The 24,880-nt window shown below is 40.3% G+C and overlaps 1 protein-coding gene across 4 annotated transcripts in view; it reads left to right on the forward strand.

Annotated features, from left to right (window-relative positions):
- Window positions 1-24,880, forward strand: part of DDR2 (discoidin domain receptor tyrosine kinase 2) — a 516,782-nt gene that overhangs the window by 170,567 nt on the left and 321,335 nt on the right. For all 4 annotated transcript variants that reach the window (XM_075182767.1, XM_075182764.1, XM_075182765.1 and 1 more), the window contains 3 exons: window positions 1,719-1,822; window positions 6,013-6,115; window positions 14,029-14,260. In XM_075182767.1, coding sequence (XP_075038868.1) covers window positions 1,744-1,822; window positions 6,013-6,115; window positions 14,029-14,260 — 414 coding nt within the window. In that variant the 5' untranslated portion in view covers window positions 1,719-1,743. The remainder of the gene's footprint in view (window positions 1-1,718; window positions 1,823-6,012; window positions 6,116-14,028; window positions 14,261-24,880) is intronic.

The following is a 24,880-nucleotide window of genomic DNA, read 5'->3' on the forward strand; positions in this document are numbered from 1 at the left end:
ATTCACTCTGATGAACTGTGATATTAATGCTTAGTTATCACCTGAATATAGGGGCTTATATGTGTATATATATATATATATATATATATATATATATATAAATGTGTGTGTATATATATATATATATATATATATATATTTATATAAATATGTAGTGTATATGTATATACATAATATTTATATACATGTATGTAAATATAATGTGTATATATATTTTTATCTATATATATATATATATATATATATATAGATAGATAGATAGATAGATAGATAGATAGATAGATAGATATATAAGAGACCCTAATTTCAGGTGATAACTAAGCAGTAATATCACAGTTCAAAGTGAATATTGATGCATAAGGAGATAGATTTTTATAAGTGTGAAACTGCCAGCATTTTCACTGTTAGTAGTATAGCCCATTTAGCTTACAATAATTGAAAGATGTCAAATAGTACAATAGTAAAAAAACATCTTCTATGTACTGTCGAAGTCGTATAATTGGATGAACAAAAGTATATTGGTTAATATTGCTTTATCGTGCGATTGCACTCAGTATGCCACGCTTTATGTGGCATGGTGCGATCACGTGGTAAAATACGCACGCACACACTCGCACTACAACATTTAGTTATTTATATATTTCATATTTATAATGATCCCAATCCACAGTGATTTATGAGCAGATAGTATTTAGTTTATTATTAGTTTATATATTATGATTATATGTACACTTTAGTGTTATTTAAGATTCAGGTTATAGGAAATGTGTCATGTCTGGTATCATTTTAATCCCCTATTCATCAGCAGTTGTCCGATTCTTTCACCGAAGAGATCGCACATTGCTTACTCTAGTTAGTGATGTTAGGGAATAAATACTTAAAGTTATACTGACTGTAATGTGTAAATAGACTAGCTTAAACTGATTTCTGGGCGGGAGAATCATCTGGAATGTTGACCCTCAACCTTAGAGGGGATTGTTTGAACTAGCCTATGACCTGTTTACACTGGACCCACCTGAAGTCTGGACCTATAGAAGCAAGCCACATCATCTGCATTGTTTTCTCTTTAACACTGAGTGTATATAATATAGCTGTGCTCCCACTGGCTTCAGTCATTCTCTGATCACAGTATTCTGGAGTAAAATACTGTCCTTTGGTACCAGTGGGAGCGCAGCTATCGCAAGCAAACGCAGTGGTAAGTATTTATCTTTTGGTATTGGCTGTACTGTATTATAATCATGTATTGAACTGTTAAATTTTACATCTGCTAAAATAAATTACTTTGTGCTTTGGAAACACAATACAATTGCTTGGGCAATGCTTATTTGAAAACGATAAAATTACTTTAATAGTACCATTATATTTGTGTGCCTTCATGTGTTTGCATCATTGAGAGTATTTTGAGTAGCTGTTTATGTAAACAGTAGTAACTACTTACATCTGCAAACTATTCTACCATATAACTGATATATTCCTTAATTTCTTCAATATATAAACTTCATAAAAACAGCAGCATTTGTATGTTTAACAAAGTTAGAAAAAGTCATCCATATAATTAAATGGAGTTTCTGAATTTACATAGCATGAGGGGTGAAATTTTCCCTCTCCAATAAACTTCTCCAAGCATCTGTAGAAATGTGTTATGATATGTTACTGTGTGTAATATTAAACTTTCAAATTGTGTTAATAAAAAAGAAAATTATGTAATGTTTCTGCAGGTTTTGGTGAAGTCACCTATGAAAGATGGCGAGGGACATACAAATTATCCTAATCGTATTATATCTGCAAATACTGAGCTCTGTGGAGTCACAAGTCAACCCAGGTGTGTGCCCTCTCTGTTTTGAATAATATTGTGATCTCTAATGTATTATCCTGCTCAAGTAAAGGCATTGAAATACTTTTCAGTCATTTACTTAGCAGTTTAGTATTATAAGCAACGAGGACATAACAGCTTAAATTAAACATTTCTGGAAAATGTTTAATCTCAAAATAGGTATGCAAAACATTAATGTTTTATTTTGATTTTGAGTCTGGAATTATTTATTTTATGGACAGCTATACACTCCATAAAATCTGAACAGGAATGTGATTGAGATACAAAAATTACATGGTACTGCACTCAAGAGATGCTGGCAATGAAGGGCTAAAAAGTAATGTATGCCAATCTATTGTGTTGTAATATGTTGCAAAATATATTTCACTAAAATGCAGCCCACTATTCAACCATAAGTATTACTTTTTCTATCTGAATAAACTGTTTATATTACCCTAGGCATGAGTCGTTGGTGGGGGGAGCTGAAACGAAAAAAAAATAAAAAAATAAAATAATCATACTCACGTGATTGGCGCCGCGTCCCTCCTTCCTCTCTTCTCCATTCACACTGACTGCCGGGCGTGACGTCATCAAGTCACGCCCATCAGTCAGTGAGGAGCGCCAGACAAGACCAGAAGAAAGAAGAGAAGAAAAGAAAAGATAGAAGCAAACAAAAGGTAAGTAAAGAAACGGAGAGGCAAGGGGAGAGAAGCACTAATTAAAAAAAAAGGGGAGAGAAGCACTAATTTAAAAAAAGGGGAGAGAAGCACTAATTAAAAAAAAAGGGGGAGAGAAGCACTAATTAAAAAAAGGGGAGAGAAGCACTAATTTAAAAAAAAAGGGGAGAGAAGCACTAATTTAAAAAAAAGGGGAGAGAAGCAAAGGGGAGAGAAGCACTAATTTAAAAAAAGGGGAGAGAAGCACTAATTAATAAAAAAGGGAGAGAAGCACTAATTAAAAAAAAGGGAGAGAAGCACTAATTAAAAAAAGGGGAGAGAAGCACTAATTAAAAAAAAAAAAGAGAGAGGCACAGAGTGAAAAAAAAGGGGGGAAAGCAGCATGGAGGGCGCATTGTGAGCATAAGGGGGCACTGTGTAGTTGTGATGAAGGGGCAGAGAGTAGGTGAGGCTGAAAGTAAAAAAGAAAAAAGGCTGAGAGAAGCACTAATTTAAAAAAAGGGGAGAGAAGCACTAATTAAAAAAAATGGGAGAGAAGCACTAATTTAAAAAAGGGGAGAGAAGCACTAATTAAAAAAAGGGGAGAGAAGCACTAATTTTTTAAAAAAAGGAGAGAGGCACAGAGTGAAAAAGAAGGGGGGAAAGCAGCATGGAGGGCGCATTGTGAGCATAAGGGGGCACTGTGTAATTGTGATGAAGGAGCAGAGAGTAGGTGAGGCTGAGAGTAAAAAAAAAAGGCTGAGAGAAGCACTAATTTAAAAAAGGGAGAGAAGCACTAATTAAAAAAAAGGGGAGAGAAGCACTCATTTAAAAAAAGGAGAGAGAAGCACTAATTAAAAAAAAAGGGGAGAGAAGCACTAATTAAAAAAAGGGGAGAGAAGCACTAATTAAAAAAAAGGGGAGAGAAGCACTAATTAAAAAAAGGGGAGAGAAGCACTTATTAAAAAAAAGGGGAGAGAAGCACTAATTTAAAAAAAAAGGGGAGAGAAGCACTAATTAAAAAAAAAAAACGGAGAGAAGCACTAATTAAAAAAAAAAGGGGAGAGGCACAGAGTGAAAAAGAAGGGGGGAAAGCAGCATGGATGGTGCAGTGTGAGCATAAGGGGGCATTGTGTAGTTGTGATGAAGGGGCACAGTATTGTGTGTGTGATGGCACAGGGGGCTTGTTGCAATATAGTGTGTGTGAGGTAGGTGGTGGCTAATTAATGGGCGCTATTTTGTTTGTAGGGTGATGGTGGGTCAATTTAATAGTGGGGACTATTAATTTAAGATGGGGTGGTTTGGGGCCTATTGAATATGGGGGTGAGTTTAGTGAGAATGAGGTCTATTTATTAAATGTGACTATGAGTTATTTAATGGCAGTGATGATTGCGGGAAATAGGTATTGCTGTTTGCAGGAAGGGAATAGGTTTATTTATTAAATGTGAATACTATTATTTTAATGTTGGGGCTGGAGGAAGGCCTAATTATTAATCGTGGGTGCTATTGATTTAACGCTGGGGCTGGCTGTAATTTTCTATATGTAACCATTTTTTTTTCAAAATAGGTCCTTCAGCATTCCAGGATCCGGACAAACCGCAACTAAAGAAAGCCACAGGTGGAGAAAGTGAGAAGAACAGGTAGGAGAGAGCAGCACAGTGTGTGAAATGTTGTGATTCTAGTAGAGACAATACCAATTTTTGGTGAGTGTTGTGCCCAATGTAAGGTGCAGGCCAAGACTGAACTCTCTGTGTACACACTGCATTGTTTCTATACTACACTGTGATGCTAGATGTCCTGAAAGTCAGGACATATGTGACGCTCCGGCGAATTGAGAGCCTAGTGATTTTGATGTTAGCCACGCCTCAATGGCGCATTTGCCACGCCCCCAAATGCATGATTACACCCTCTAAAAATTTTGCGCTGCCGTTAGGCGAGCATGCAAATTTTCTTTGCATGCTCGACTACAAGGGGGGCCCCATGAATTTATTGTACCGGGGCCCTTAATTCCTCTTGGCAGTCCTGGGTGTGGGGGGAATGTTTTCTTGGCACACATTAGGCCCTTTAATACCAATTGAGCATTGTTTAAATCCTAAAACCTACCTGAGTATTGTTGAGTGCTGAACAGCAATGGGCCCTTTCTGGTACCCCTGGCCAGTTAATACCAAGGTAATAATGTTAAAATAGATTGGCTGTTCTTGTTGTAATACAAGTACACCAATGCATATTGGCCACTACAAGTGTTTACCCCCTTGTTATATAAATAATAGATATTTTCTCCATTAGCCCCTGTTAGTTATATAAATACATAATATTGTCCCTTTATGCCTAGCTGTTAAAAGTCAGTCTAAATGCACAACTTGAACGCCAAGATTCAGCACAACAGATTGTCTTGGATTTCACAAATAGGGTCTTATGTAGAGTTGTACGCAATTTCCGTCTAAAACACAGGTGTAAATTGTGTCATGCTACATAATATGTACATCATAGCTAACTGTCATCATAATCAGTTTGTAACTTACACCAGGGATTGAGGTTTGAACAGTCTCTCTGCAGCTTCATTGAGAATTCTCAGGGATCCAGAGGTGAGAGAGACCAAATACATTTTACATATTCAATGTTTATAAATGGCAGAACCGACACTACTATTAGGTGAACCTAGGTGGTTGTCTAGGGTGCCAATGATTAGGGACACTTAAACCCTAAATGAGTGACATTATTTTACTCATACAACATCCTTAGACAGAGCAAACAGCCACTGACATAAAGGAGAAACAGCCAGCAGCTTCCTACATGTGAAGCTGCTGGTCCTCCATGTTGGTGTTAAGCTGGGAGTGTGGCACTTGGCTATGCTGCTATAGCCATGTGGCATACTCCTAATCTGAAAATCTGAGAATGCTGCCCCACTCCTTTCTGCCAATGTGCTTGTGGAGGGGGGCAGACGAGACATTATTCCCTTTCCTTAGCCCAGCTTTCACTAAAGGGATAGCCTTCCACATTTCATTGTGCATTACATTGTAAAGCGGAAGTTCAAGTGACCACAGATTAGAAACACACTGTGTTCAGTGTGAACTGCAATCATTTAGGGCCCAGGAAATTAATGAATTTGTAATTGTCCACCCCCTTCTGTCATTAACAATTGATGTCCATCAATGGTAGCACACTCAACAGAGTATGGATGTATCCCTCGATATCAGCACAGTCACTGAAAATCTATATGTTGCTATAAAAATTCTGATAATCTAATTCCCGTTCCCCATGTCTACTGCAAATCTGCTGACATCCCGGACAAGCAACAGATGGAGTTTGAATACAATAATGTGCTCTGACGGTAGTCAAATGCACCTTAAAATACAGTGTGAAAATAATCTTTGCTTAAACTCTCCCAATAGTAATGATTTTCTGTCACTTTATGCATGTAAGGTGACTGATTAGTCTTGTAGATACACTTTGCTGCATAGTGGGCTGTTATACTATATGCCATGGTAGTCAACCCTGATTTAGTAATTTATCCTATATTTAAAAAAATGTCATTGCATACAGCGGTCTGTCGTTATCCTTTGGGTATGACCGGAAGACAGATTCCAGATGAAGACATCACTGCATCTAGTCAGTGGTCAGAATCTACTGCAGCCAAGTATGGGAGGTAAGCTCTCGGCATTTCCTTTACTTCTAAGAAGGAAAATATACGTTATTCAGTTTTGACACAAAACTAACATTTGTCTGCTTTATGTATTTATCTTGAAAAAATATTTCCATATGTCATGGATAATTTATATTCATAAGATACTTCATCATTGCACAACTTAGCATTTGAATTTGATTGTGAATGTTCTGTTGGAAATGAGGTGCTTGTTTATTACCTCTATGTTAGACTCCTAATAATCCCCCCACCCTTCCCAGGGGCTTGCCTGGACAACAAGCACATAGTACTGCATAGTGCTGTGTGCTTGCCAAGAAAGTTGACATAGTGCACCAGTACCAGCCCATCTTGTAAGGTGGTTTTAGATACCATGAATATGGTGACAGTTCCACTTTAATTGTATTATGTGGCTGACTGTATACCAGTGTAGCCAATGGCTTTCCAGCTATTTTGGAACTACAAGTTCAACATTGCTCTCATAGATTTGTTAGTCTTATGTAGGCAACACCTTGTGGTGCTATGTTATTGTCTTATGTTTGCCTATACCTTTGACCTTGATGTTGTTTTGTGGTTCTTCTCAACATGACTACTGTCAACTTGCAATCTCTGTCTGTCTTTATTTCATACAATTGAAACAATTTCCCTCTGGCAGAGCATGCATGACTTTCTAGTTCTATAACACTGAAAAGCCATAGCTGCTAGAAACAAGGAAAGTGTCATTGAATGAAGGCCAACCTACCTTGCAGATTGTATCCTAACCTGTCTGCTTCACCTCTGTAGCAGTGCGAGGGAGCGGCATCTGTCCATTTGAGAAGTTTACATTGCTATACGAAGTATAGTATATAAATGCTTTTGTAATAAAATTAGTAAGAATTTTTTTTTATAAATTAATCTAAACTTCAATAAATTGAAATAAGAGTAGCAATACTATATAAAATGAATGAAGGAATTGAGTCAAAGTTATAGTAATAATACAAAATATAATATAATATATTTCTATTATCAATAAAAAAGCAATAAAGTAATGTAAATTAAAAATAAAATAATATTGAATACATTTTTCTAAACTAAAAAGGTGCCTACATAATAATTAGAGATGGTCACTGACCCCCGTGTTTTGGTTTTGGATTTGGTTTTAGATCTGGATTACCGTCGTGTTTTGGTTTTGGTTTTGGTTTTGCAAAACCGCCATTGCGTGTTTTGGTTTTGGTTTTGGTTTTGTTTGGTTTTGTTTTGCTATTTTTTTGGAAAATCCATGTTTTTGGGCCTAAATTAACCCAATTTAGTGCTCCAACTGTTTTAGAGACAAGTAATCTAATTGTTGAGGTAATAAATCATCCAAAAAAACAGTTTAATTCTTCGTTGGTAGGCCTATTCTACACACAAAACAGATTGTCTTCCTCTCCATCTATGCATATTGGCAATGCAGCCATCGTCTTTGAATGTATATTACACCATACACTTATAGTTAAATATGTAAAGAAATGGAAAAAGCCAGTTTGGTTTCTGTCTCTCAAGGCCCCCCTCCACTTGTATAAAATACCAAAAAATTCAGCCATTATAGACTGTACAATATTAATTGACATGGAGAAAGCCAGTTTGGTTTCTGTCTCTCTAGGCCCCCCTCCATTTGTATAAAATACTAAAAAATTCAGCCATTATAGACTGTACAATATTAATTGACATGGAGAAAGACAGTTTGGGGTCACTCTGTCTCTCTAGGCCCCCCTCCACTTGTATAAAATACCAAAAAATTCAGCCATTATAGACTGTACAATATTAATTGACATGGAAAAAGCCAGTTTGGTTTCTGTCTCTCTAGGCCCCCCTCCACTTGTATAAAATACCCAAAAATTCAGCCATTATAGACTGTACAATATTATGAAAAATGGACAAAGCCAGTTTAGGGTCACTCTGTCTATGACACCCTACCCTTAAGGATAAATTGCCCTAACAGCAGCCTTTCAAGATGGTATGTGATATGGAAATGCCACAAGTCCCTTTCCTCTTTGGGGGTAGATTGCACCCTACACTTACATAGAAAGTTTTAAAAAGATGTTATCGGCATTATCTTCAGCTTAATCCTCACCCTCATCAGTGTATCATCACAGACTATCAATTCATCGCCGCTTGAATCCGCCATTAGAGAACAGTCAGTGCTTGGATGTCTTGGATGGTGAAGGCCTTCCTCGTGGAAGATGTAGTTCATTTTTATAAACATCATTTTCTCCACATTTTTGGGAAGTAACCTTCTACGGCGATCACTGACTAAGTTCCCTGCTGTGCTGAACACTCGTTCAGAGTACACACTGGAGGGTGGGCAGCTTAGGTATTGCAAAGCAAGTTTGTACATGGGTTTCCAAATGGCCTGCTTTTCTTCCCAGTAAGGAAAGGGACTGTCTGACATTTCCATATCAACTACCTCTTGAAAGTAATCCTCCACCATCCTTTGCATGTTTATACTCATATTGGATGGAGTTATGGGCAAAGTGACACATTTTTTTGAAAAATCCTTCAAACCAGCCCAGATGTTAAATTGTTCTGGTCTGCCCCCTGTGTCTTCCCTGCTTCTTTTTTGGAAAATTAATTTTTTACGAGCAACAGCTTGAGAAAGTGAAGGAGGACACGTCGTCAAGCTGAGGCCCAGTTCAGCGGCCAACTTGCTGAGCAATAGCTCCTTGCAAAAGTTCACATCTCGCTCATTTACAAGTAAAGACTCAATGTAGGTTTTAAACCTTGGATCAAGCACAGTGGCCTAAACGTACTGATCCGAGTTCAAGATCTTAATAACTCGGGGATCATTGTGAAGCGAATTAAGTACTTGATCGACAAGGCCAACATACTTTGCTGAATTGCTTGCTTTCAGCTCCTCCTTCATTTTCTCAAGATGCTTTTCCAATAGTCTAATTAAAGGAATGACTTGGCTCAAACTAGCAGAATCTGCACTGACCTCACATGTCACAACTTCAAATGGTTTCAGCACCTTGCACAGCACTGAAAGGATTCCCCACTGTGCAAGAGTGAAATACATCCCCCCTCCTTTCCCAATGTCATGACTTGTGCAATATGCTTGGATGGCTTTGCGCTGTTCTTCCATCCTCTGAAGCATGTACAGGGTGGAATTCCACCGAGTTACCACCTCTTGCTTAAGTTGGTGGCAGGGCAAGTTAAACTGCTCTTGGAGCTGCTGTAATCTCCTACATGCTGTGGCTGAATGCCTGAAATGGCCTGAAATTTTACGGGCCACCGAAAGCATCTCCTGCACCTCACGGTTATTTCGTAGGAAGCTCTGCACCACCAAGTTGATGGTGTGAGCAAAACAGGGAATATGTTGGAAATCACCCAGCTGTAATGCTCACACTATATTGTTGGCGTTATCTGAAATGACATACCCTGGGGAGAGTCCGAGTGGTATAAGCCATGCATCAATCACATCTCTCAGTTTGCGTAACAAATTGTCAGCCGTATGCCTGTTAGTGAAGCCGGTGATACAAAGAGTGGCCTGCCTGTGACAAATGTTACGTAGTGGTGTACATGCTGCTGCTGTTCCTGCTGGTGAAGGTGAATGACCAACCCAGTGGGCTGTCACAGTCATATAGTCTTTGGTTTGGCCACTTCCACTTGTCCACATATCTGTGGTTAAGTGAACAGTGGGCAGAATGGCATTTTTCAGCGCAATCTCTACATTTTTACACACTTTTTGGTATAGTTGTGGAATAGCTTTACGGGAGAAATGGTGTCGCGATGGAATTCTGTAACGCGGACACAAAACCTCAATTAACTGTGAAAAACCAGCTGCGTTTATTGTGGAGATTGGACGCAGATCTAACACTAACATTGCAGCCATGGTGTCTGTGATTCGCTTGGCGACTGGGTGACTGCTGTCATATTTGCTTCCCCTCGCAAATGATTGTTTCACAGTTAATTGCTGAAATGTAGGACTGCTCATTTTATTAACCTGCCTCTGGGATGACGATTCACCCCCAGCAGCAGCAACAGCAGCAGCAGGACTAACGCTTTCTTCAGAGGAATCAATAATAGTGCCGGAGTCATCCAGCCTTAAGTGGGATGCCGGGCTAACTCCGAGCGCTACTGAGGATATTGATGAGGATGGTGTGGTGGGTGTATTTTGTAGCCGTCGGTATGTCGGTGAGCGGAGGGTCTTAGCTGATGAGGGAGTGCAGGTATTCTTTTGGGAAGAACTTTCAGCTTTTCCCAACACTTTGCCATGAACTCTCGTTAAATGGCGTAACATAGACGAGGTTCCAAGATGGTTAAGGTCCCTCCCTCGACTGACTGTGGCTTCACATACACTACAAATGGCTATACAATTGTTGTCTGGATTTGGGTAGAAATAATTCCACACATAAGAAGTGGATTTTTTTGTTTTATGCCCAGGCATGACAATGGCCTTTTTCTTGTCACGTGCCAGAACTGCTGCCACTGGTGCAGGACTTACACAAACAACCTCATCCTCATCAACATCCTCATTAGCGCCCTCGTCGCCTACACAAATCTCCCCCTCATCCTCTTCTAATTCCAAAGTGGCATCCTCAATTTGGGTATCACCGGCTACACTCGGGCTATTAAGGCACACATCAGCAGAATGCTCACGATTAGACATCCCACTGTTGGATGGACTCTCCACAGGGATTGTTGTCATTTGTGAATCAGAGCAAATATTCTCCTGTAATGCCTCACTGTTATCTTGCAGCTCGGCTTTGACGCGTAACAGTAGTTGTGCACCAATTGTAGGCTGGGTAACTTTTTGGGATCTGCCACTAATAGCCAAAAGTGAAGGCCTCATTCTCTCTTTGCCACTGCGTGTGTAGAATGGCATGCTTGCAATTTTTTTTTTATCGTCACTTAACTTTTGCTCAGTTACACTTCTTTTTCGCTTCAATACAGTAAATTTTTTTTTGGTTTTTGTTTTTTGCACTAATTTGAAAACACTCTATTGTTTGACATCGCCTTGGCCAGATGACGTACTGGGAACACTAACATCAGGACTGGTGACAGAACCTGGTTGCTCATTCAGATCATATGTGGACTGCTTTGAATCCATTCTGAGCGCAAACCACTGGGGAGTGCTAAAAATTATTTAGTAGATACTGCTGACAGTTATGACTTTTGACAGCCAGAAATATTAATGCACAATTAGGGAGGACACCCCAAAAGCACTGAGGAGTGCTAAAAATTATTTAGTAGATACTGCTGACAAATATGACTTTTGACAGCCAGAAATATTAATGCACAATTAGGGAGGACACCCCAAAAGCACTGAGGAGTGCTAAAAATTATTTAGTAGATACTGCTGACAGATATGACTTTTGACAGCCAGAAATATTAATGCACAATTAGGGAGGACACCCCAAAAGCACTGAGGAGTGCTAAAAATTATTTAGTAGATACTGCTGACAGATATGACTTTGACAGCCAGAAATATTAATGCACAATTAGGGAGGACACCCCAAAAGCACTGAGGAGTGCTAAAAATTATTTAGTAGATACTGCTGACAGATATGACTTTTGACAGCCAGAAATATTAATGCACAATTAGGGAGGACACCCCAAAAGCACTGAGGAGTGCTAAAAATTATTTAGTAGATACTGCTGACAGATATGACTTTTGACAGCCAGAAATATTAATGCACAATTAGGGAGGACACCCCAAAAGCACTGAGGAGTGCTAAAAATTATTTAGTAGATACTGCTGACAGATATGACTTTTGACAGCCAGAAATATTAATGCACAATTAGGGAGGACACCCCAAAAGCACTGAGGTGTGCTAAAAATTATTTAGTAGATACTGCTGACAGAAATGACTTTTGACAGCCAGAAATATTAATGCACAATTAGGGAGGACACCCCAAAAGCACTGAGGAGTGCTAAAAATTATTTAGTAGATACTGCTGACAGATATGACTTTTGACAGCCAGAAATATTAATGCACAATTAGGGAGGACATCCCAAAAGCACTGAGGAGTGCTAAAAATTATTTAGTAGATACTGCTGACAGATATGACTTTTGACAGCCAGAAATATTAATGCACAATTAGGGAGGACACCCCAAAAGCACTGACGTGTGCTAAAAATTATTTAGTAGATACTGCTGACAGAAATGACTTTTGACAGCCAGAAATATTAATGCACAATTAGGGAGGACACCCCAAAAGCACTGAGGAGTGCTAAAAATTATTTAGTAGATACTGCTGACAGATATGACTTTTGACAGCCAGAAATATTAATGCACAATTAGGGAGGACACCCCAAAAGCACTGAGGAGTGCTAAAAATTATTTAGTAGATACTGCTGACAGATATGACTTTTGACAGCCAGAAATATTTATGCACAATTATGGGGGACACCCCAAAAGCGCTGGGGAGTGCCAAATATGAAGAAAAAATAATAAACCTCTATCCTCCTCTCTGCACTAGCGATTTTGGTTAGAGCAATTGCAAGAACAATATTGTATTCTCTGTCCCTGCTCTAATTAGCCTATGACTACACCCTGCTCTCTCCCTCTGTCAAATGGCGATGGATTGCTGTGGAGGCGTGTATTTATAAAGTTGAAGTATCGCGAGAACCGAGCCCCGAGATCCGACGACGTCACAATGACATTCGGCCTCGATTTGGATTCGGAATGGGCGGGAGAGTACCGAGCTGCTCAGCTCGGTACTCGGATACCCAAAGTTCGGGTGGGTTCGGTTCTCGGAGAACCGGACCCGCCCATCTCTAATAATAATTGATAATAATTAACAGTAAGACATCATAAAAATGGTCTGAGTGATACATAATAATTATTAGATCTCTTTATTTGGGACTAATAAAGTTTATTAGAAGCATGGTTATCCGTATTAAAACAAAGTCAAGCTGAAATCAGCTAATCTTGCTGTTCACTAGCATGTGCTTTAATACAGCTCTGATTCGTGCTATGATCTGGTAGTGTCCTGAATATGGAGCCACTCCTTTACATGCAATACAGCTATGATATAAACTGGGAAAGGTCCGGTCCAGTATGAAGTCCAAGCATAGGTCCAGGCAAAAGTAAACAAATCTGCAAACCTAAACTGCAGTCTGTCACTGATTGCTATTCAGTTATTTTTGTGTCCTTCATCAAAACTTAACTTTAGCTTCATATCTAAGGTGCGATTTTGCAAATCCAGCGATTTGATAGGGAGAGTTGAAACTCGCAAATGTATGAACCTGAGATTTCATGTAAAATTGCCAGAGATGTGTTTCTGTCAAAATCTCTATTTCAAAAATCGATAGAGATGAAACTTCTGACTGTTTGCCACTGTAGCTATACAAGTCTCAAATTTATAAAGCTGTGATTAAGCAAACTCTCCTGAGTTTGCTTTAAAAATCGCCAGAAACAACACGCATGTTGGCACATGGAGAACCACAAGTAACACCACGGCTGGCTGGGACCTGTAGTTCCACAATACAAAATGTTAAATAAACCACAACTCCCAACTCAGGATGAGCCCCCAGATGTTTCAAGATTTGTCAATGGGCATATTAACTGTTAACAAGATCCCTAGTTAATATTGATAGGAAGCCTCTGTGCAGATGGTTTTGGAAGAGATAGAGCTCTCGAATGAAACATTTAAGATTGCTTGTGACAGAACATTAATTATGAATGCATAATTTATTTAACATTTATGACACAAAACTAATGTGTGTATATATATATATATATGGAATATTAATATATTATATTAATTTGAAATTCTGATTTTGTATTCATTTAACTACTCTCTTAAAGGTGATTCGATAGGTACTATGCCTTTTTCGTGTTTTTAAAATTGTACTCGTATTACTTCCTGCAAACTTGTGAAGATCTCCTTAAAAAAAAAATTCAGAGATCCTGGCTATAACTGAATACCACCTTATTAATCTTTTTTCCATGTAGGTTGGATTTAGAAGAAGGAGATGGAGCTTGGTGTCCAGAAATGCCAGTAGACCCAGAGGAGTTAACTGAGTTTCTGCAGATTGATTTACGAGTCCTCCATTTCATAACCTTGGTAGGCACTCAAGGTCGGCATGCTGGAGGACATGGCAATGAGTTTGCACAGATGTTTAAAATAAACTACAGTAGAGATGGCACTCGTTGGATCTCATGGCGAAATCGTCATGGCAGCCAGGTACAGAATTTAATAAATAATAACTTTACCAAAGATATTTATTCCTAAAATATCTTCTGTGTTTTAATGTACGTTCTTTATTTGCAGTCCTTTCTAAAATTAACCAAAATATCTAATGGTATAATTAAGACTTTTATATATCAGTTTTCATGTAGCATCTTAGAATTTTTACCATAACATTGCTGTATACTTCTTTATTCCTATTTTGTCTTTCAACAAGACCTTTTATATAATCTAGGAAAAGGTTTTCATTTGTCTTGCTCTTGGATAAACCATAGAAATGTTCCGTGGATATAAATGCAGCCAGTACGGAGGATAGAGTTGATTTGTTTATCTGCTATCCAAACGAAACTAAACAATAATATCTTTATAATATGCTGTAAATGCCATGATGAAAAACACAGAAGGTAGCAAAAATGTAAAGCTAATTAATTTAGTAAAAGTTGCAGGAGGACATGTGCAAACTAATACATAAAACCAGTTTACAGACATTGGAACCCCAAACTGGAGGCACAAATATCAATATTAAAGTATAATGTAATGAAAAAAATATTAATCAACACCTTTGTTGAACCAAGTGGAATACATTTAAAGAAACCAGTTTGTAAATCCACCCATTGCCGCCTTAAAAGCGGCAATCACACTGTCAGCAGTGTGAATTATGTCCTTCCCAATCGCTGCCTTTTGTTTACTCGGAATTCACAGGTGACGGGTATAAGTGCTATTGGAGATGCTGTACATCTAAATTATGGTATGTACATATATACTCCCTGTCGCAGTAATGTTAATCGTTATTTTTATGTCGCTGTCTTTGTTGTCAGTGTTACTGTCATCGTGATGATGACTACCACCGCATCTATCGGGATTATGCTCCTTTGTTGAAGAATGCCATATGCTATTGTCTGATCCCCTTATCTGCAAACTTAAAGCAACCATCATAAACACTGGCTCAGAGCCTGAAAAAGGGTTTAGGCCAACCTAGACTAAAACGCTCATAGCGCCCTCATGCTGTAGGTAAAAAAAACTCATCCTTAATTCAAAATCCAGCTCCCTTCACCAGGGGCTATTTGGGACTTTAAAATGGCCCTGGAAAAAAATTATTGAAGTGGCCTCATGTGGGTGGGACCAAATCAACTGTAGGTGGGGCCAACACAAAACTAGGCGGGGTTTAGAACTACTGGAATTTGGTTGTAGTAACATTTAGGAAAACCTAGATGTGATGACTTAAGACACACTGGCTCATCTCTGAAGCAGTGCAGGGGATAAGCTGCCAGTCCTGTGATATAAAAATGCATGACTGCTTTTGCATTATTTGCGAATGGTTTATGCCTTTGTGCTCCAACTTGTTTACTTGTCTACTAATACATCCTTCCAATATTTCCTTCATAGAAACATATCTGACTTTGGTGATTGGGGTTGGTTTGAAATAATAACAGTGCATTAAGGGTTTTAAATGGGATCAGCAGAGTGGGGACTGGCAATGGCTTAAGTGGAGGGGAGAGATATTCCAAGGGTTTGCTAGTGATATAGTGCAATGGGGGCTGGCCATATGTTCAACAAAGTGATCTGAGAATTGGACTAGTTCAAGGTAGAAGGCAGGCAATGGGATCTTAAGACAGGGGGGTTATCATTTTAGAAACCTTTTAGACAAATACTGTGACTGGATCACTTATAAATAACTTATGGTATAAATTTATTTAAACGAAATAGCGCAGGGCGCTAATTTATATAATAGCCAATGCACTTATTTTTGATATTGTGTATATTTTGATATAGGAAATCTTTTTTTATGAGACCAGGGGAGAAAATTTGTTTTTTTTTCTGTTTTAACATTGCCAAAGGGCATGCCTTATTTCTGATGTATATATCTGATACAATGAGCCATTGTTTAGAAAGTCTTTTGTGTATTGGGATGTGGGGAAACGACTTGTTTGGGGTTTGGACCTTTCTTTGGGAATGTGTATTCTGCGACTGTCTGAAGAAAGCATTCATGTCAATTAGACCTTTGACTTTCTAATAGATTTCTTGCCTCTGCAATAAGATGCAGGAAATCACAGCAAGGTGTTTAAGATATCACAGATAAGTGTAACTATTGTTAGCTTTGCAATGCATGTCAATCTATGTTTTGGTAAACAGGTTACATCCTGATTCTAAAAATAGCATGTGTCCAAATCTGTATAAAAATTAGAGATGCTCACTGGTTTTGGATCTGGATTACAGTCGTGTTTTGGTTTTGGTTTTGGTTTTGCCAAACCGTCATTGCCTGTTTTGGTTTTGGTTTTGGTTTTGTTTGGTTTTGTTTTGGCGTTTTTGAAAAAAATACAGTTTTTTTGGTCTAAAATAACCTAATTTAGTGCTCCACCAGTTTCTTGGATAAATGAGGTAATTCTAAAGCTATTAAATTATGAAAAAAACAGTTTAATCCCTGATAGGCCGTCCTTAATTCGAAAACTTGCCTGCAAATTATACAGACAAACATGGTTGTCTACCTCCTCCATCTTTGATCATTGGCAATGTAGCCATCGTCTTTGGGTGTATATTACACCCTCCACTTGTAGTTGAATGGAAAAAAAGCAGCCTGCATAGACTGTAGAATTAGAAAGTAAAAATAAATGGACCAAGGTAGTTTGGTGGCTATCTATGCCCCCCCCCCCCCCGCCCTCCACTTGTAGTTGAATAGAAAAAAAGCAGTCTGCATAGACTGTAGAATTAGAAAGTAAAAATAAATGGACCAAGGTAGTTTGGTGGCTATCTATGCCCCCCCCCCGGCCTCCAATTGTAGTTGAATAGAAAAAAAGCAGCCTGCATAGACTGTAGAATTAGAAAGTAAAAATAAATGGACCAAGGTAGTTTGGTGGCTATCTATGACCCCCCCCCCCCGCCATCCACTTGTAGTTGAATAGAACAAAAGCAGCCTGCATAGACTGTAGAACTAGAATATAAAAAGAAATGGACAAAGGCAGTATGGTATCTGTCTGCATCAGATCCCCTCTCCACTTGTAGTAAAATAGAACAAAAGCAGCCGTTATATAATCTAGAATATAAATAGAAATTGAGAAAGGCAATTTGGTATCTGTCTGCATCATAATCATCAACATCATCATTAGCGCCCTCGTCGCCTACACAAATCTCCCCCTCTTCTAATTCCAAAGTGGCATCCTCAATTTGTGTATCACCGGCTACACTTGGGCTGTTCAGGCACACATCAGCAGAACTGCTGAAAGGGCCCCTCTTTATGGGTACACTAACAGAATGCTCACGATTAGACATCCCACTGTTGGATGGACTCTCCACAGGGATTGGTGTCATTTCTGATTCAGAGCACACATTATCCTCTAATGCCTCACTGTTATCTTGCAATTTGGCTTTGACGCGTAACAGTAGTTGTGCACCACTTGTAGGCTCGGTAACATTTTTGGATCTGCCACTAATAGAAAAAGGTGAAGGCCTCATTCTCTCTTTGCCACTGCGTGTGTAGAATGAGATGTTGGCAATTTTTTTTTTATCGCCACTTAACTTTTCCTCAGTTACACTTCTTTTTCGCTTCAACACGGCAAATTTTTTTTGGGTGTGTGTTTTTTTGACTGATTTGAAAAGACTGTGTAGTTTGACATCGCCTTTCCCAGATGACGTACTAGGAACACTACCATCAGAACTGGTGACAGAACCTGGTTGCTCATTCTGCTCATATGTGGACTGCTTTGAATCCATTCTGAACCCAAAGCACTTGTAGTGCTACAAATTGTTTTAGATACAGCTGACAAACAGGACTTTTGACAGCCAGAAAAATTAATGCAAAAAGAATGGGGGACACCCCAAAAGCACTTGGAGTGCTAAATATTATTTATTTAGACTGCTGACAAACAGGACTTTTGACAGCCAGAAATATTTATGCAAAAGAATAGGGGACACCCCAAAAGCACTTTGATTGCTAAATATTATTTATTTAGACTGCTGACAAACAGGACTTTTGACAGCCAGAAATATTTATGCAAAAGAATGGGGGACACCCCAAAAGCACTTGGAGTGCTAAATATTATTTTTTTAACTGCTGACAAATAGGACTTTTTTGACAGCCAGAAAAATGTATGCAAAAGAATGGGGGACACCCCAAAAGCACTTGAGAGTGCTAAATATATTTTTTTGACACTGCTGCCAAACAGGACTTTTGACAGCCAGAAAAATTTATGCAAAAGAATGGGGGACACCCCAAAAGCACTTGGGAGTGCTAAGTATATTTTTTAGACACTGCTGCCAAATAGGACGTTTGACAGCCAGAAAAATTTCTGCAAAAGAATGGGGACACTCCAAAAGCACTTGGAGTGCCAGAAACTGAACAAAAACCCCCCTCTTCTCCTCTTTTTGCTGTAACAACTGGTATTAAGATTACAATGGTATTGAATTGAAACAATAATGTGTCCAATTACTGCTCTGTCCCTGCGCTGATATAGCCAGTGTGACCTAACCCAGCTTTCTCCCTCTGTCAAATGGTAATGGATTGCTGTGGAGGCTGGTATTTATGCTTTTCAAATCTCGCGAGAACCGAGCTCAGAAAAATGAATACGTCACGATGACGTTTTGCCTCGATTTTGAATCCGAACGGGCGGGAGAGTACCGAGCGTGCTCGGCTCGGTACTCGGATAGGCTGATTTCGGATGAATTCAGATCTCGGGGGAACCGAGCCCGCCCATCTCTAATAAAAAGCACTGTCATGTACACTGAAATGTATCATTCTGATGTTCCATCTGACCTGATCATCTGGTACCTTCAACCAGTGTGAGAGCAAATAAACATCACTTGCTTCAAAGACCTGCTTGAAAACATCTTCAATATTGCTGTATTCCTGTGACCTGCAGATTAGACCCTAAATCTAATCCGTTCTCCGGCTGTTTTTGAGGTTGGACCCAGCTCTCCAGTACAACCGCTCTGCCACTACCCAGCATCTTTGGCCAGTCTGATAGGCCAGGGGAGATCCATCCATAGCACCCTGATTCATAGTAAGCAGTCCGGGGTACGAGCCCAAGTATACCAGCACGGGAGTACACTAGCAGCGACAGTTACTCAGAAGGAAAGTGGCTCTGGGCACCATAAAGGAGCCCAGTGGTGGCAGCAGGCTCCTCCTACTGTGGCAGGAGAGGCGCATTTGGGATAGCGAAAGGGAATGGTGGCAAAGTAAGCCCAGCCGGTTCCCAGCAGCAACAGACAGGGTGGCATAGGCGGAATGTCTGGATCCTGGAATATTGAGGGCCCTATCTGGAAAAAAAAATGGGGGTATGAAATTTAGAAAACTCCAGCCATTAAATTAATAGCACCCACATTAATAATCAGGCCTCCTTCCAGCCCCAACATTAAAGTAATAGTATTCCCATTTAAAATATAAATGTCTTTCCCTCCAAACAGCCCCAGCAATAAATTAATAGCATTTACATTTAATAAATATAACCATTTCCCACCACCTTCCCCTGCATCAAATAATTCGTATTCACATTTGATAAACAAACGTCCTCCCCAAACTCAGCCTCACATTCAATTGATAGCCCCAAACCAACCAGCAATAAATTAAAGGTCCCATCACCTGACCTCACCTTAAATTAACAGTGTCCACTTGTAATTAAATAGACCCACCATCAACTAACAAATAAATTAAAAGCACACACCATTAAATAATTAGCTTCGACTCTCAGACCACCATGAAATTAATAGCCTACCTCCCACCAAAATTACAGTAGATACCACCCCCCAATAAATTAATAGCATTTACGTTTAATAAATATACCTATTTCTTGCAACCATCACTGCCATTAAATAATTCATATTCATACTTAATAAATAGACCTCAGTCTCCGCAAACTACCCCACATTCAATTAACAGTCCCCATACCACCTAAGGATTAAAGTTAAAGCTCCATCACCTCATCTTAACTTAATAACACCAGTATTAAATTAAAAAGCCCCACCAATAAATTAAATAGCCCCACATCACCCCACAAATAAAATACAATCCATTAATTAGCTTCAACTACAGTCCACCATTAATAGCCTACCTTACACTCACATTATATTAATACCTCCCACTCAATTCCCTCACACATTACAGTAACATAGCAGCCCACCCTTCCCTCACACAATATAGTAGCAAAGCAGCCCCTCTTCCCTCACACAGTATAGTAGTGTAGTATATAATAGTATAGCAGCCCTCACACACAGTATAGTAGTGTAGTATAGTATAGCAGCCCCAAACACACACAGTATAGTAGTGTAGTATAGTATAGCAGCCCCCCCACACACAGTAAAGTAGTGAAGTATAGTGTAGCAGCCCCCACACACAGTATAGTAGTGAAGTATAGTATAGCAGTCACCCTACACAGTATAGTAGTGTAGTATAGTATAGCACCCCTCTAGTAGTGTAGTGTAGCATAGTATAGCACTCCCCTTCCTTCACACAGTATAGTAGTATAGTATAGTAATGCACCCCCCAACACACAGTATAGTAGTGTAGGGTAGTGTAGTGTAGTATAGTATAGCAGCCACCCTACACACTATAGTAGTGTAGTATAGCAGACCCGCCATTATAGTAGTGTAGTATATTATAGCGCAACCCCGTCATTCACACAATATGGTAGTATAGTATAGTATAGCAGCCTCCCCAGTATAGTAGGGTATCGTAGTTGAGCGCTCCCCCATTCCCTCTCGCAGTATAGAAGTATAGTAATGCAGCCCCCACACAAAGCATAGTAGTGTAGTGTAGTATAGTATAGCAGCCACCCTACATACTATAGTAGGGTATAGTAGCTCCCAGTATATTAGTGAAGTATAGCAGTACCACCAGTATAGTAGTGTAGTATAGTATAGCAGTCACCCTACACAGTATAGTAGTGTAGTATAGTATAGCACCCCTCTAGTAGTGTAGTGTAGCATAGTATAGCACTCCCCTTCCTTCACACAGTATAGTAGTATAGTATAGTAATGCACCCCCCAACACACAGTATAGTAGTGTAGGGTAGTGTAGTGTAGTATAGTATAGCAGCCACCCTACACACTATAGTAGTGTAGTATAGCAGACCCGCCATTATAGTAGTGTAGTATATTATAGCGCAACCCCGTCACTCACACAATATGGTAGTATAGTATAGTATAGCAGCCTCCCCAGTATAGTAGGGTATCGTAGTTGAGCGCTCCCCCATTCCCTCTCGCAGTATAGAAGTATAGTAATGCAGCCCCCACACAAAGCATAGTAGTGTAGTGTAGTATAGTATAGCAGCCACCCTACATACTATAGTAGGGTATAGTAGCTCCCAGTATATTAGTGAAGTATAGCAGTACCACCAGTATAGTAGTGTAGTATAGTATAGAGGCCCCCTTCCCACACACAGTATGATAGTGTAGTATAGTACAGTATAGTATAGTATAGCAGCCCCCACACATAGCATAGTGGTTTAGTATAGTATAGCAGCCCCCCAGTATAGTAGTGTAGTATAGTATAACAGCCCCCCAGTATAGTAGTATAGTATAGTATAGCAGCTCCCCCAATATAGTAGTGTAGTATAGCAGCCCCCCGTTTTAGTAGTGTAGTATAGTTAAGTATAGTAGTCCCCCAGTATAGTAGTGTAGTGTACTATTGCAGCCCCCCCAGTATAGTAGTGTAGTGTAGTGTAGTGTAGTATAGCAGCCCACCCAGTACAGTAGTATAGTATAGCACCCCCCCAGTACAGTAGTATAGTGTAGCAGCCCCCCAGGATAGTAGTGTATTATCGCAGTCCCCCCAGCATAGTAATGTAATGTACTATATTATAGGAGCCCCCGGTATAGTAGTGCAGTATAGCAGCTGCCCCATTATAGTAGTGTAGTATGGTATAGCAGCTCCCCCAGAATAGTAGTGTGGTATAGTATAGCAGCACCCCGAGTATAGTAGAATACTATATTATAGCAGCTCCCCCAGTATAGTTGTCAGGATTCCCAATATAAGACCACTGAGAAAGCGTAGAGAATGAAGTGGTTTTTATTAAATACCGGTATACAGACTTCCGGTGGCCGGGACATCTAGAATGGCCGCTTTTTACTTTGGCTCTGTGTAACTCCTAAACTATCCGTTGACATCAGGGGTCTGAAAAACTCCAAAGACATCAGAACTTGGCTTATACTAAGCCCAGGAGGCCAGACGAGACCCACATAGCAACACGGGGTCAACTTGTTACATATCCCCAGAGTCCGGTTCTGAAATAGAGCCACACCAAATCTTCCCGCCACATGGCGGACATATTCTAAATAAAGCCAAACACTCTGTCCTGCCTATTCGAATTTCACCCGTACGGGGATTATTTCTACAAATCCCCCATAAGTGGGCTGATAGCGGAGTCTGCGGTGAGTGTGTGGAGTTGATCGATCGCGGCCGAATCGGGAGAGGAGGGGAGATTGGAGGCCATATTGCCCGCTGGAGACTGTGTTGGAGGATCGGGTCTTAGCGGAGAGGAGTGGGGACCTCGCCGACGGTGAGCGCCATCACCTGTGAACAATGGCTGAGGAATTTGTCCCCATTATTGTGGTCATGGAGGCTAGGATTACCCTCCTAATTCCCTCGGCAGAGCGAGACGATAGCCTGGTGATCCGACGGAAGAAAGGGCGCGAAAACTGAAGGACAGCGACTTACCTGGAAAAACTTGCAGAGAAAGGCTCACTTCCAGCAGCAGAGGAGAGGTGACAGATGCAAGCGGAGGATCTGGGGAGAGTCCAGCGGAAGGAGGTGTTGACTGGTCAGAGCGAGGGTGCATGTGAACACCCGGTAGCTGTGCTGGAGGGTCCTGATTGGGCAGTGAAGATCGAGTAGGGGCTCCTTGGGGAGAGCTGAATCGGAGCAGTCAGGAGGTCCAGATGCAAGGGAGGTGATATCGTTGGAGGCGCCCTCTGTCCCCTGCAGTACATGGGAACAGGATCGAGAGGAGGGAGAGGAGAACCTAAATCACCAGAGAGTAATCCATCTCGAGCTCCATAACATCTGACATTCTCTGGCGCACAAACATCTTGAGAAAGGTGAACGTATGATAAGAGTTGGAGACCCTAAACACCTTTATACTTCCCCTCTGTGTCACATCTGGGTTGGACAAAACTGACTTTTTATACCCAGCTATACAGGCTCTCCTAGAGTGGCCTTTACCGCAGTTGAGAAATAGCAGGTTGTATTCTTTATAGTGTAATTTTGCCTTTCTCTTAACACGGTTTAGATGATGCTAGGTGTGTGAGTAGAAAAAAAAAAATTCTTGTATATTTTCCAAAATTACTCATATATATGCAAACTTTATATGTGATAATGGGATAACCTTATTGTCCTAGTTACCGAATAGAGTGTGAGAATCTTGAACATGTCATTCTTATAACTACTGTATAGTCAACTGATGCAATTGTGGTTACTCAGTGATAAGAAAATTCATGAAATATCTTGTCAAACTGACAACCCAGGCACTCTCACTGCATATTAAAGTCTCTGCTAACACCTAGTGGTGATAAGTACCCAGGGCCGGTGCTAGGGTCCTTGGTGCCCTAGGCACACTTTCACATCCGCGCCCCCCCCTGGCACACTTTCTCATCCACGCCCCCCCAGGCACACTTTCACATCCGCGACCCCCCCCAGGCAAACTTTCACAATCCGCGCCCCCCCAGGCACACTTTCACAATCCGCGCCCCCCCCTTCCCACGTCTTTCCTTACCTTTACTTGCCGCCATAAAGCTGCTCCTCTCTGCTCCGTCTCCTCCCCTCCACTCACTGACACTGTCAGGCCGTGATGATGATGTCAAGCCCAACAGTCAGTGAGTGGAGGAGAGGAGACGGAGCAGAGAGGCGGCGGTGGTGATCCATAGACCCTTCCCCCCTCCCCATGGATTTATCGGAAGCTGTGCGGCGGCCATGGAAGGTATGGTCAGCGGTCGCCGCACAGTTTTAAGGTAATTTTTATTCTGTGGCGCCCTCCAGAGCCCTGCGCCCTAGGCAACTGCCTAACCTTGCCTAATGGGAGTGCCGGGCCTGTAAGTACCTACATACTTCTAAAAATACTAAAGTTAAAATAATTGGGTGAAACAGTAGAACTAGTGATAAAATGTTATTCATGGTCCATATTTACCTTAGAGAGAGTTCCTAATAGAAATGTAGCCACCACATTATTTCCTTTTGTCTCATTTTTTTTCCTCTGAGCTTGACTTGACTAAGTATCTGTGTTGTCAAATTTATACTAAAAAAAAACAACAAAAAAAAAACTCCCCAGAATAGCAGTTACGTTCTGTATATGGAAAAATATTGTAACAAATCCACGTCAAAGCAGCCGCATCACGTGTCATGTGATGCGGCCGCCTGTGCGGCGTGTGCCCCCCGGACTGACATCCGTCAGCCCGCGCCTGGGAGCAGCGCACAATTGATGTCGAAGACACAAATTTACAACTACAGAATAATTCTGAAAAACAAGCTCAACAAATGTCTCAATTCCAAGATAAGTTAGATGACTTGGAGAACCGTAGCAGGAGAAACAATCTGCGCTTTATTGGCATCCCAGAAACAATCAAGGACTCTGAGTTAGTCTCGTTCTTGAGTCAGGAGGTTGTCACGGGCCTTGGCCTTCAGGATGAGATTGATTC

Source organism: Mixophyes fleayi, chromosome 8 (genome assembly GCF_038048845.1).
Source record: "Mixophyes fleayi isolate aMixFle1 chromosome 8, aMixFle1.hap1, whole genome shotgun sequence".
Lineage (NCBI taxonomy): Eukaryota > Metazoa > Chordata > Amphibia > Anura > Limnodynastidae > Mixophyes > Mixophyes fleayi.